This window comes from Pseudopodoces humilis, chromosome 13 (assembly GCF_049639895.1).
Source record: "Pseudopodoces humilis isolate 2021_Gansu_Grassland_sample_001 chromosome 13, ASM4963989v1, whole genome shotgun sequence".
NCBI lineage: Eukaryota > Metazoa > Chordata > Aves > Passeriformes > Paridae > Pseudopodoces > Pseudopodoces humilis.
The window spans coordinates 20,806,539-20,819,335 of NC_142212.1; the positions used below are offsets into that span (position 1 = coordinate 20,806,539).

Genomic DNA, 12,797 nt, shown 5'->3' on the forward strand with positions numbered 1-12,797 from the left:
TCTTCCAAGACAAACTTCTCAGGTAAGTCATCTCACCTGACTGCAGCCACCTGCAAACTGAGTCACAGTCACAGAGAGGCAGGCAGAGACACTGTGATGCATGAACCCTTGTGTGCCCACAGGGACCCTGCCAGAGGCTATCCCAGGCACAAAGGGGCTGGAAGGGATCAATGGGGATGCAATGCTACTGCTGCTTTCCTCTACCTGCAGAGACCAGACCCTGACTCCAGCTTATTCTCGTTGTGCCCTAGTGTGTATGGCTGAGTGAAGGATAAAGTCTGACAGAGCTATGGAAAACTTGATCTCATTTTGAGCTCTTAGGGCTCAGCAGTTTTGACACACCCCTCTTCTTCTCCATGACAGCACCTTTCTCCCCCTGCCCCCACCCCTTTGGAAAGATCCAAAGTAGACAGCTGTTAATAGCTGAGGTCTTTATTTTAAGTTTTTTATATACAGTAAAAGTGCCACAGATAAATCTGCGACAATCAGACAAGACAAATGTAAATCTCTCTCAACAATTAGCAGCTTAAGATCTATAAACTACAGTGTTACGTTCACAAGTGTCATTTCTGTACTTTTCAACCCGTGCAAGTGAGTTTTTCTGTTTATTTTTTTACACTTTTAAAACACACTTACAGCTAAGTCAATTGCCTACAACTATACCACCTGGCATACACAACACAGACACACAGGGTTTGTAACTCTTTAGCCACTTTCAGAATTCACTTAAAGACTGGCAAAACTACCCAAACTTGAACCCTTTGTAGCTTGGCTTCTTTTGTTATAATGTCTTTTCTTTTTTTAATGAAAAAAAAAAGCGTATTTTCAAAGCTGACAGACAGTGCTTTCCTGTCCCAGTGTAACACGCACATAAGTCAACAATTCATCTGATCCTACCTAAGCACGCATGGGATTGGAATAAACTAATAGAGTAACTGCTGGGAGCATGCTGAGTATCATTGAACTCAACTAATGAGGCTGACAGGAAAAAAAAAAAACCTTTCATAAAATTTTTTAAAGTAATTTTTTTCCATCAAGATTTTCTTTGTTCTTTCTATTGAAGGAAATCGGGGAAACAGATGAACTTCACTTGAACCCTCAAATATTAATGAGGAGGTGCTGCTCTTGGAACTTCCACAGTCCATTATATTTTTCACTTTTCATGAGCCAAGGCAGTATGTGCTAAACACATCTAAGCAATTTCTGAATCACTTCAACTCCGAATATAAAATGTTTTGGGAAACATTCTGCAAATCAGAAATGGTCACTAAAAAGTTTGTGTCTACAAAGGAGGCTGTTAAAGGTACTCACACACACCCTCACATCCACAGCAGAAACTGTCCTCTACACATCATCCAGAAACACTCCATCAGGAAAGCAAAAACAACCATGTACAAGGAAAGGGAGCTTTAAAGCTAGAATCACATTTCCAACAACATCATCATTAAGCTATCAGAAATCATCACAGACTTTCAAATTGAAAAGAGATGAAAACCCCAAAACGTTCTGCTAGTGCAAAAGGCAAAACACATGGCAGTTGTGTTAGGATATGAGAAGTGGATGCAGCATCATACATGACGTTACTGCAGACAACTTTCTGGAATGGAAGAACCTGTTGAGAGAGAAAGAGACAGACGCTTTGTCCAGACCCATATGTACATGGCCTTCACCAAAGAGTTCCGAGATGTCTATTAAGCCTGCACCTTCTGGCAAGCTAGCAAATGGTATTTACCAAGTATGACAGAGTTGAGACAATAAATGAAATTAAGATATAAAGAAGAGGGACAAACACTTCCTTAAATACTACAGACACTGAGTGTCCAGAGCCACTGGCTTTTAACTCCTTCCTGATTTGACCACATAAAAACCTACCTTAAGCAATTCTAGTGTGAACGAGACTCAGGAAAAGAGGTACAAAGGCCAGGTTTCAGAAAAAAAAGACAACAAAGCATTTCAGTTATGTGCCAAATCAGTTCTTACTGTTATTCACACATTTGTTTCTGACAAAACCTGCATAATGGGAACCTGATAGTTAACCAAGGAATGTGAGTCACTAGAGAAGAGCCTTGCTGGAGCCAGGAGCAAGGGAGGGAATGGCTGCACACCTCTACTCTGGCTGTGGCACTGCAGAGAGCACAAGCACTTTGGCTTGAGTCAGCTGCAAATGGCAATCTGTGTTTTAATTAGGACAGGAGCAGATTAGTGCACATGGTGACAGAGAGGTGTACTGGGATCCCTGGGGGAAGGGCACTGAGTTTCCTGTGACTACAGAAGAAAAGAACCCTTGGAGGAAGAAAGATTGGACAGTGGAGGGCTTGCATTTGCTGGCAATCAGAAAACACTCAAGGTATTAACCTTGTTTGGGGACTTTCTCAGAACCCAGAATCTGCATCATAGCACAATGCCTGTGTGTGAGTATATATCCACTATACGTGTCTCATACATGCCTATGTATGATTTCATAGTTTAGGTCACTTGGGCAACATCTGATTACTAGAAGGAAGTTGATCCTGGAAGGAAAGAAAACAGTAAGACCTAACTAAACACCATAAATGGTTTTGACAGAATCCTAGAGGGTTTTTAGATTTCATGAAGACAAAGGATGAATCTTGGCACTGTTATGGTTAAAGGGACAGCAGTTGAAAACCAGCACAGAATGAATGCACATTGCCTGGACTTGAGGGCTGCCTGCCTGTACCAACAGGTCACCAGCAATGGCACATTGTGAGGACTTGGGGTTACATTTGAAGCTGACATTTCCTTTAAAGATTTGCAAAGGTGTCTGCTGGCCCCTGTGCTGAAAAAGAGGATGACACACCACAGACATACAAATAATCTTACTAGACCCTGACAGAAGGAAAACTTTGGTTTCATTTTTCATGTTTTTTTGTTTTCAATTCAAACTATTTTTGAGATAACCATTCTATTAAGTGGACTGTTGAGTCACTATTTCTTTCCTCAAAAGAACCTGTCTTTTCCCTAGGAAGAGATGAACAGAAATTCCTTGCTCTTATCCTTAGGCCAGGAATGAGAGATGACATGCAAACAAAAAATATAAACATACAATCCTTCACATGTGGAAAAAGAAAAAAAAGCCCTGCATGACAAAAAGGTGTGGAGAAGACAGATGTTTTCCATGATGCTGCATCTTTATGCTCAGGAGGACAGACAAATGGCATATGGACAGTGCTGTGTTCTACAGGCTGACACTGGAAACTATTCTCTGCCCTCCTCAGAACTGCTTCAGGACAAGACGGCTCACAATTATTCACGCATTTCTTCATTTAAAAACATCACTTCTTTATTTGAAAGAAAAAAAGTAATGACCCTCCCAACCCCTTCCAAAAAAAAGCCCCAATAATAATAATAATTATAATAATAATAAAAAATCCTATTAGAAACAATAAGGAAGCACTGAGAGTTTGAGTATTACACTCTTCAAGTATGCTGTTCGGATTTTTTTTTTAAATCTGTGAATATACATATATTAAAAAAACCTTAAAAGTGCGACCAAGGGCTTCTGCTTAAAGATAAGTATTTCAAGGACTACTTCAAAATACTGTAGCATGACTGTGCAGTTACTGTGTATGGCATGAGGCTTCCACTCCATACACTCAGACAAGTTAGCCAGCCTTACAGAAAGTTACTGAAGTCAGGTTAGCACAAATGGCAAACCCAGATGCTGAGCTGGGAGAGGGATCCACACGTTGTTGATTTTCTCTCGTTAAGGAAAGAAACCACTCAGCACATACACTCGGACATGGAATGTGGGCAGACTTCACAGTAAAAGTTTAGTGTTTCAGGTTTGCTGTGGTACCATCATTCAAGGCTGTGCACTAGACTGAGCTTTGCTCATCTTAAGCTAACCATGTTCTCTTCTTCCTGACAGGTTTAGTACAGTAGTTCAAGCCACAATTTAAATTGCCCATTGGTATGCTCCAAATTTCTGTATTTTATTAATTTCTTTTATACACTTTAAAGAATCTTAAGATTTGCATCCAAAGAGAACCATGCTACATAAAAATTATCCAGGATTCTCACCAAAAGAGTTCTTGAATAAAATCTAAAAAATACTATTGCAATGCATCTTGCAGAGAAAAAACGTTATTCTAAATGTAAACAAATTCACTCGGACACTTTAAAACTTCAGCGGAGTAGTTGCTGACTAATCTTTGCCACACTTGCTCACCAAGAGCGCGAGGAGGGAGCGGCACAGCCCATTCCTGCCACCATCATCTGGGGGGAGACAAGAATCGTTCCAAGTAGCCGGTGATGGCATCCCAGTGCTTCCACAAAAAGGCAATGAAAACCACTATAAATAAAGTGCTGAACGTCCTATTGCGAGTCTTCATCAGGGGCACGACGCAGTTGGCCACAGTGGAGACAAAAACGAGGAGGACAGCCATGACAGCCAGCAAAATGTTGATGAACTTCCCCAGTAGGTTCCTGGCCGTGGCATTCTCCAGCCCCTCCAACTGCACCACTTGCTGCTGCTGCTGCTGCAGCTCCATCTTGGAGATGCGCGTCTGGCACGCTTCCAGTGCCTCCTGTGGACAAGAGCACATAGTGGGTCACTCAAGCTCACAGCTGTTACCTCATCAACCAGGCCAAGCCAGGACCACCATCCCCACATCTCACACTGCTCATGCACCAAGCTCCCACCCTGCAGCAGGAGCAGGGGAAGCAGTGCCATTTCCCATATCTGAGGTGAGAAACCCCTGACTGGACAGCCCCTGACTGCAGCCTGCAATACACCATGGGACCTCATCCACATCCAGAAGGTTTGACATGGAGATGCCAGGCTGGGAAACCCCACAGCTTCTGCTCAGAAGAGGGGGCCAGCCACCTGTTCACTTCAGGCTCCAAGAGGCCTCTCAGAGCACAAAAGTGCTGTGCCTAGCCAGAAACTTCATTCCCAGAGCCTCAACTTCCATCACCTTCCTTGCAGTCACTTGTGCTTTTCTGACCCCTTTGCAGAAAACCATGTCAACAAAAATAACTATTAGAGGCTCAGCTGCATTCTGCTTGCTTAGTGAGCTCTGAGCTCAAGGAAAGGTCTGAGGGGCACTAGGGCTGGGATTACACAGCTGCCATTGCAGGAAGAAGATCTTCTCCAGACTGCACCAAGCTGCAAGCTGTAGCACCGGTACAGCTCCAGCTGACTGTGTGTGAGGGCTGGGGAAAGACATCTAGAAGGGTAAGAACCATGAGATTTATGGAACTGCCTACAGGAAGAGGCAAAACAAAAGGAGGTGGAAGAAGCCTACCCTGCACAAACCCACCTCTCTAAAGCCCCACTGACTCAGGAAGGATTTGTCAGGAGTTTTTCACCAGGTTGAACCCCAACTGGACCAACCCAACCTGCACTAAAACACTGGTGACATGTAGTGCAGGGGGCTAGGGAAGAGAGAGGTTTTCAGGCAATTGACGCCAAGAGGGACTTCTGCTCTTGAAGATACCAAGTTAAAATATTTCTGCTAATCTTCCCTTTTCCAGACACACAGGCCAACTGCAAATATGATATACAAGTCTGCAGCGGTCCTTCCCAGACTGATCACCAAAAAAGGAACCAGGACTGTTCCTCTACAACATCAGCTCATGCTCTTAGTTTTTCATACAACAAAACTTAACATTTCCCTTTCCCCAGCAGTGATGAGAAATAGGCTGCCCCAACTTTTAAGTTTACACTAAAAGCACTGAATCATAAAATGAAGATTAAAAAAAGCTGTCGAGAAATCCCCACTTCAATCTTCCTGCCATCTGAATTTAGTGAGGAGAACAAAACCTGACTGTTGTAGCACTTCCCCAAGGGAGAGCCTCGTGTTTACATTGCCAGGGGCCATTGTACCACTGTCCACAGGCACTGATTAAATTTAACTTAAAGGTCATGGTCACCTGTTACATTTCTCATTGCATAATGTCTGTGGGGGTCAGTGAAACATGAGGGCTTCTTCTTGGTTAAGACCCCTGAAAGCACAGGGCAGAATTGCTGTCCCAAACTGCAGTGACCAGGAGAAACGTTTGACAACAGGAGCTGCAGCTGGTGTGTGAACAGCACAACCTGCTTGGTCTGAAGAGGAAATCACCTGGCTGAAATGCCTCGGCAGGAAAAAGGTAGAACTCAACCTACAACTCTCTGCTCACACTACAAATTATTCCCATCAGCAATCAGAACTGAGATAAAACTACCACAGCAAGTACTTAAAATGGTCCAAGAGACTAATTTCTGAATAGGTCCTTTTGTAAGGGTCAGCAGCTGCTTTGCTTTGTAGAAGGGTCTCCAACTTCAAGACCTCTGTTTCGTAGCCTTTTTTACATACTAAAGGAAACTTTTCTTTTAGAAACACCTTATTTCTTCAAAGCCAACAGAAATAATTATTTCCTGACTCAATGCAGTACACACACAAAGCCATTTTTCCCTAGATGTATGTGACCATTGTTGTAAAATTAGTGACACAGAACCACACCCCAGGGCCCATGTACTGGGAGCACTAAAAGAAGTGTTTGGGTCATGGCCCATTGAGTGTCTAATAGAAAGGCCTGCACAAAGAGTGGGTTCTGGGTCCTGCTCTGCTCCAGCTGAGCAGCAGGTTCCCTCTGTGTGAAGCACCGCCCTGCTTTACAGAGGAGGTTACCTGGAGAGATACCCACAGGTCAGAGATGGAATAAGGACCTTTTGGAATGCAGCAGTTTAGCAATAAAGCTACAAGGACTGAAATCAAATATTGAAGCGCAGGCATACTTCAAAAGTGAATGAGTTCCTGGAAGAGAAGGCAGAGGGCACGACTTGGGTCCTTGCTTCTGTCACCCACCTGGATGTCCCGGGCTCGCTCGTAAGACTGATAGGCAATCTTTTCCTCCATGCTGGCCAGCTCCTGTTTTAAATTGAGGATCTCGTTCTGGTGGAGCTCAGTCAGGTCATTTAACTGCTCTTCAAGTCTTTCACATCTACAAATGACAACACATGGTACAATGGCTTTAAGGAGAAGAGGATGGCAAAATGACACCAGTGACAACCAAGCAATAAAGACCATGGCCTGTGCACTGAAACCAGCATGGCTGCATCAGTCAGCACACAGCAGACTCCAGCACTAATGCCCTCCTGCTGGGAGTTAGTTCTTTCTACCAGGTAAACTCTGTGATACTGTGATACTGTTCTGTATCTGGAGAAAACACACAGTTACATGGTAACTGCTGAGTGATGCAAGAAATAAAGGACAGAATGAGGATAGAAGGAGATTTTCACCAAACTTCTGTGTAAACCAAACAGCTCCCTTCTAATACCATAAACTCTTAAGAATTTTAATCTACACTTGGAACAGCAATGGGTATAAAAATGACACGGAAATGACATGTGACTGATGCCTCAGAGAACATGCTATTACTGTCTGATCTCTGCATGAGGTCACATGGATCTTTGATTTGTTTTTCCTTTATCTCCCATGAATGATGCAACTTAACAAGCAAATACCATCATATTATTTGTAAGAAGGACACATGAGTCACTAACCTGCTGCAGGCTTATTTTTCAGTTTGCTCTTGGTGAATGGACCAGAAGCAGTCCTGAGGAAGAGGGTTGCTCAAAAAACCCGAGTTACAACAATTCTGAGAGATAAAGTTTTGCTTCTACCTAAGAGAGTCTTAACTGAAATGGTAGCTCTGATGGTAACAAAGGTATGGGCACGGCTGTGGTGGCCATTGGGCTTTCTCCACTCTGATTTCCACTGTCTGCTTATTGTAACAGATGGGAAAAGCACACAGCCCTTATCATCTGAATCTTGATACTAATAACAGAGACATTTCTAAGGAATTAACCACAGAGACAATTCCTTATTTAAATTTTGTTTTTCTTCTGACTCCACCTGAATTTAACTCCTACAAAAAACCCACAAGATGAATAAGAAATATTTATCCAGAATAAAGAATTTAATTGCAGGTTCTGAAACTAAGACACAAATCCTGCTTCTCATTTTTTTCGAGATTTTTTTTTGCTGTTTCAGAATTTGTAGTCAAAAGCTAGCCTTTAAAAACAGTCTCAGAGTTTTGTTTTTATAGACAAGTATGAAAAGAATTTTTATTTATGCTCCCAATTCAATATTACTTTAAAGTAAGGAGGAATCACACACAGCATGACAATTTGCAGCCATAAAATGCATGTGGTCAACCAGCAGTGAGACCAAGACAGCTGCCAGCTGACATGGCTGAGCCCAGAAAGGGGCTGGAAAAGCTGTGCAACTGTGCCAGGACACACCAGAGAACTGGTTTCCCAAGACTGACAAAGGAATGGCCATGTAAAGACTGGCTTATGAAAAAGGAGCCCAGATAATTAATATTGCCCTTTGTTCCCACACAACTTAAAACTGACAACAACTTGCCAAAAACCAAAAAATCACAACTAAGCCCACTCCAAGGGCAGCATCAATTCCTTGAAATATATTCCATTTGTTTCTATATTACAAAATTCACCAGTGTGTTTATTACACAAAAATAAACTTAAGCATTTCTGAAAATAGCATGATTGTGCTTTTTAACCTCCTCTCACATAAAAGCCTTTCATAAAGAAGTTGCTGTTGCCAAGCAGCTCAAATTGTATTCTCTAACAAGAAACAATTGTATTTTAATAACTTTAAAACTAACTCGATCTACAGGAAACATAAGGAAACCCTGCTAATCTGTATAGTTAAGAGTTTAAACAGAACATGATTAGCAGAAGGGCTGGCTCCAATCTTCCTGCCCTGAAGACTGCAGAACAACCAGGTCGTTCCCAACCCACACTTCACTCCCTGCTCAACCCCAGAACTGCTGCAGTTTGTATCCAAGAACCACCTGCACTTCCAGAACTCACTGTGTCAGGCAACTGCTAGAACTGGGTCATTTAAAAAAACACACCCCTGCCCCCACTAACCTACCCTGAATTATTTTTGAAAAAACACATCCACCATTCAGCTTCTTTCCCACTTCTTGTCCCAATAGCTACAACTTAGAAAATTTATTTTTCCAGCTGCTTTCTACTGGTGTTCAAATTTAAAAACCAAGGAGGGCTTTATATGACTTACAGAACCAGGGTTTCCCTGTTGAAAGCTGGTTTGCATTTAAGTGGGAGTATTACAGAAATAAAAGGGATAGACTACCTGTCAAGAGGGTTAAGACAAAATACATCCATCTAACTCATGAATGCCAGGGTCTACTGAACAAACTAAACTTGTCTGTGAATATAGCAGTGTCCTGAATAATCAAATCCCACTTCACTTCATGTATGGAAAATGCCCCTTTGGAGTTCAATAACTATTTCTTACTGTTAAAATGTGAAATTTCTCCTTAAAAGAAAAAGTTCCAGCCCAGAAACTTCTCTGTGCGAATGCTGCCTGTCACAAGTATCATAGAGATCATCAGAGCTGTTCCTACGGACACTGTAAAAATAGATGGGGTGCTTGGCTTAATTGTGGGATATGGGAACACTTTATTTCAAATAGCTGTGCTGACTTTTCACATGATTTCTGAGGCTCACTGCATGGGAATCAGGAAAGTGGTCTGAAAAAGGCTCAGATACACAATTATGACTATCTAATTTTTAAAAAAAGCTTTAAGGCATTTTAAAGTAATAGCTGTAAAATAGACAGCTAACACAACACATGGAAGGGAGGAATGTGATAAGAAAAGACATTTGATCTGCACTCAGTGCTATGCTGAGTAAAGAAACTGATCAAACTAATGCTACAAAGACATCTGCAGTAAACTGTGAATGAAGTTTAATATCTGTCTTCAGATGTGTCTCAAGATGGACCTTTTACTTTTTATAGCTGTCATACAAACTTTCGTGCAATCTTTATTTGTCACTAAATATATCTTTATGCTATTGAACACACTTCCAGTAGTGGAGTGCACAGCTAAAACCAGTAGTTATTTGTAATATGCTCCAAAATCTTCTGCCTAGAGGATACATGAAGGACAGAGCTGACTCCAGAGAGGAAGCACGAGCTGCTCATGATACCCGCACACATCCCTGTACTTCCAGCTCCAGCCTCCCTGGAAGAAGGACAGACAGCTTTGCAGGGATGTTTTGGTGCTGGGTGAACACCAACTTGGCCCAACATGCTGCCTCCACTGCCCAGCCGCACTCTCAGACCTCAGAGGTTTAGCTCCTTTGGTCTATTTTAAAACACATCATGAGGACAGACTGAAGTGTGACAATTGGACTACATCAAAACCCAGATAAATGGAAGTACCAGTGACTAGACTTTTGGCTGAAGGATTTCTTCTGACAGAAGCATGGGAGACTTAAATGCCCTTTTCATGGCTGTCAGGCTTGGGAAGAAATCCGAAACCTTAGACTGGCCACACTCCAAATATGTGAGCTTATGATTTTACCACGTACAAACAGGTTCCTAAAGGGACAAGCAAGATGAAAACACTCAGCAGTAACTTTATTTCAGTCTCAGCATAGTAAGTCCCTGCTTGTATAAGTAAACAACTGCCACTTTCCAATGATGAGATAAGCAACAAGCCATTTCAGCATCTGCTCACAATGCATAAGAAAACCAAGATGGCCAAGTACTGTCAGACTCTTCCTTCCTCGGTGGCTCAGTCCCAGTGGAGCAGAGCAGTGCAGAGCAGAGCAGTGCAGAGCAGTGCAGAGCAGAGCAGAGCAGTGCAGAGCAGTGCAGAGCAGTGCAGAGCAGTGCAGAGCAGTGCAGAGCAGTGCAGAGCACAGCAGTGCAGAGCACAGCAGTGCAGAGCAGTGCAGTGCAGAGCAGTGCAGAGCAGTGCAGAGCAGTGCAGAGCAGAGCAGTGCAGAGCAGAGCAGAGCAGAGCAGTGCAGAGCAGTGCAGAGCAGTGCACAGCAGTGCAGAGCACAGCAGTGCAGAGCACAGCAGTGCAGAGCAGTGCAGAGCAGTGCAGTGCAGAGCAGTGCAGAGCAGAGCACAGCAGTGCAGAGCAAAGCACAGCAGTGCAGAGCAGAGCAGTGCAGAGCAGTGCAGAGCAGTGCAGAGCAGAGCAGAGCACAGCAGTGCAGTGCAGAGCAGAGCAGAGCAGAGCAGAGCAGTGCAGAGCAGAGCACAGCAGTGCAGAGCAAAGCACAGCAGTGCAGAGCAAAGCACAGCAGTGCAGAGCAGTGCAGAGCAGAGCAGTGCAGTGCAGAGCAGTGCAGAGCAGAGCACAGCAGTGCAGAGCAAAGCACAGCAGTGCAGAGCAGAGCAGTGCAGTGCAGAGCAGAGCAGTGCAGTGCAGTGCAGAGCAGAGCAGTGCAGAGCAGAGCAGTGCAGAGCAGTGCAGAGCAGAGCACAGCAGTGCAGAGCAAAGCACAGCAGTGCAGAGCAGAGCAGTGCAGAGCAGTGCAGAGCAGAGCAGAGCACAGCAGTGCAGAGCAGTGCAGAGCAGTGCAGAGCAGTGCAGAGCAGAGCAGTGCAGTGCAGAGCAGAGCAGTGCAGTGCAGAGCAGAGCAGTGCAGAGCAGAGCAGTGCAGAGCAGTGCAGAGCAGAGCACAGCAGTGCAGAGCAGTGCAGTGCAGAGCAGTGCAGAGCAGTGCAGAGCAGTGCAGAGCAGTGCAGAGCAGAGCACAGCAGTGCAGAGCAAAGCACAGCAGTGCAGTGCAGAGCAGAGCAGTGCAGAGCAGTGCAGAGCAGAGCACAGCAGTGCAGAGCAAAGCACAGCAGTGCAGTGCAGAGCAGTGCTCCGGGCCAGCATGTGCTGGGCAACACAGCCCAGCCTGGCCTTGCCATGGTGCACCAGGGCAGGAGAACTGGAGCAACTGGACAGGTGAGTCCCTGCCTCAGAGACTAGGGTTAGCAAACCGGCAGCCACATGGAGTGATAGACAAGATTTGGAAAAGCAGGGAGAGGGGAGGGAGGAGATGAAGGAGGTCATGGAAAATCTGTGAGGCAAGCCATGGCTGATAATCAAAAACTGCATGAACACAAAGAAGGAAAAAGATCAGAACCTGCAAAACAGAAGATGATCTAAGAAAGAGGAAATGGACAAAGACCAGGTGAGAAAATGTCATGGCATGTTCTTTGTTTCAGCTTCCAGGTACAATGCAAACACTCAGTGTCACCTGACAAGCAAAAGGCTTCTCCAAAAACTTTTTTTTTAAGCTCCAACTCAACTGTTTGTTTTTGAAAGCTTCCCATAAACTGAGCAGAGTTAGGAGGTATTTACAACTTTTAAAGCCAATTATGATTAATCTGAATCACCAGCCTACCAGCATCAAACCACAACCTCCTTTCCTTTCTTTTTTTTTTTTTCCAAAAAGAGCTGAGGAGCAAGAGGAGTTCCAGTTGGAGGAACAGGTGCCACCCCTCCTCTGCCCTTGGACATACCATGTCACCTTCCACTTCTAAGGTGATGTTGGCTTTTATCATTGTGAGGGTTCAAAATACAGAAGCTATAAAAACAAGAATCTACATTTGTACAGTCACACAGTCACATCTAACCATGATTAACCCATGAGCTCTTGCTGATCATGCAGTTACCCACATAGACAAGGGCACTGAGTGTGGTTTGACTGGTCCTCTTTAAAGGTCACACCTTTAATTAATTTGCATCAACATTCCAAATGACAGGTCTAAATTACTATCTTAAGCTTTTATAAGCCAAATGCAGATTCTCCCTGCTTTTCACTCTAGGCTGCCTTGGTTAGTGCTTGGGGTCTGTGCTGACCTCAGGGGAGTGTTCTGCAAAGGTTAATGGCACATGACAGATATGACTTCATGGTGTGCTAGTATGGGACCTACTTGAACCTTGCTCAGAGGTGCTGGGCAGTGACCAGCTCGTTTAGCTGACAGCACACATCGGTCCCC

General features: G+C 44.0%; 1 protein-coding gene across 11 annotated transcripts in view; it reads right to left on the minus strand.

Annotated features, from left to right (window-relative positions):
- Positions 1-429: 429 nt before the first annotated feature.
- TMCC1 (transmembrane and coiled-coil domain family 1) overlaps positions 430-12,797 on the minus strand; it is a 77,487-nt gene continuing 65,119 nt past the window's right edge. For 10 of the 11 annotated variants that reach the window (XM_088061755.1, XM_014251762.2, XM_088061751.1 and 7 more), the window contains 2 exons: positions 6,813-6,948; positions 1,622-4,547 (listed from right to left, as the gene is read on the minus strand). In XM_088061755.1, the coding sequence (XP_087917881.1) occupies positions 4,233-4,547; positions 6,813-6,948 (451 nt within the window). In that variant the 3' untranslated portion in view covers positions 1,622-4,232. The other variant, XM_014251761.2, reaches the window with a different exon arrangement.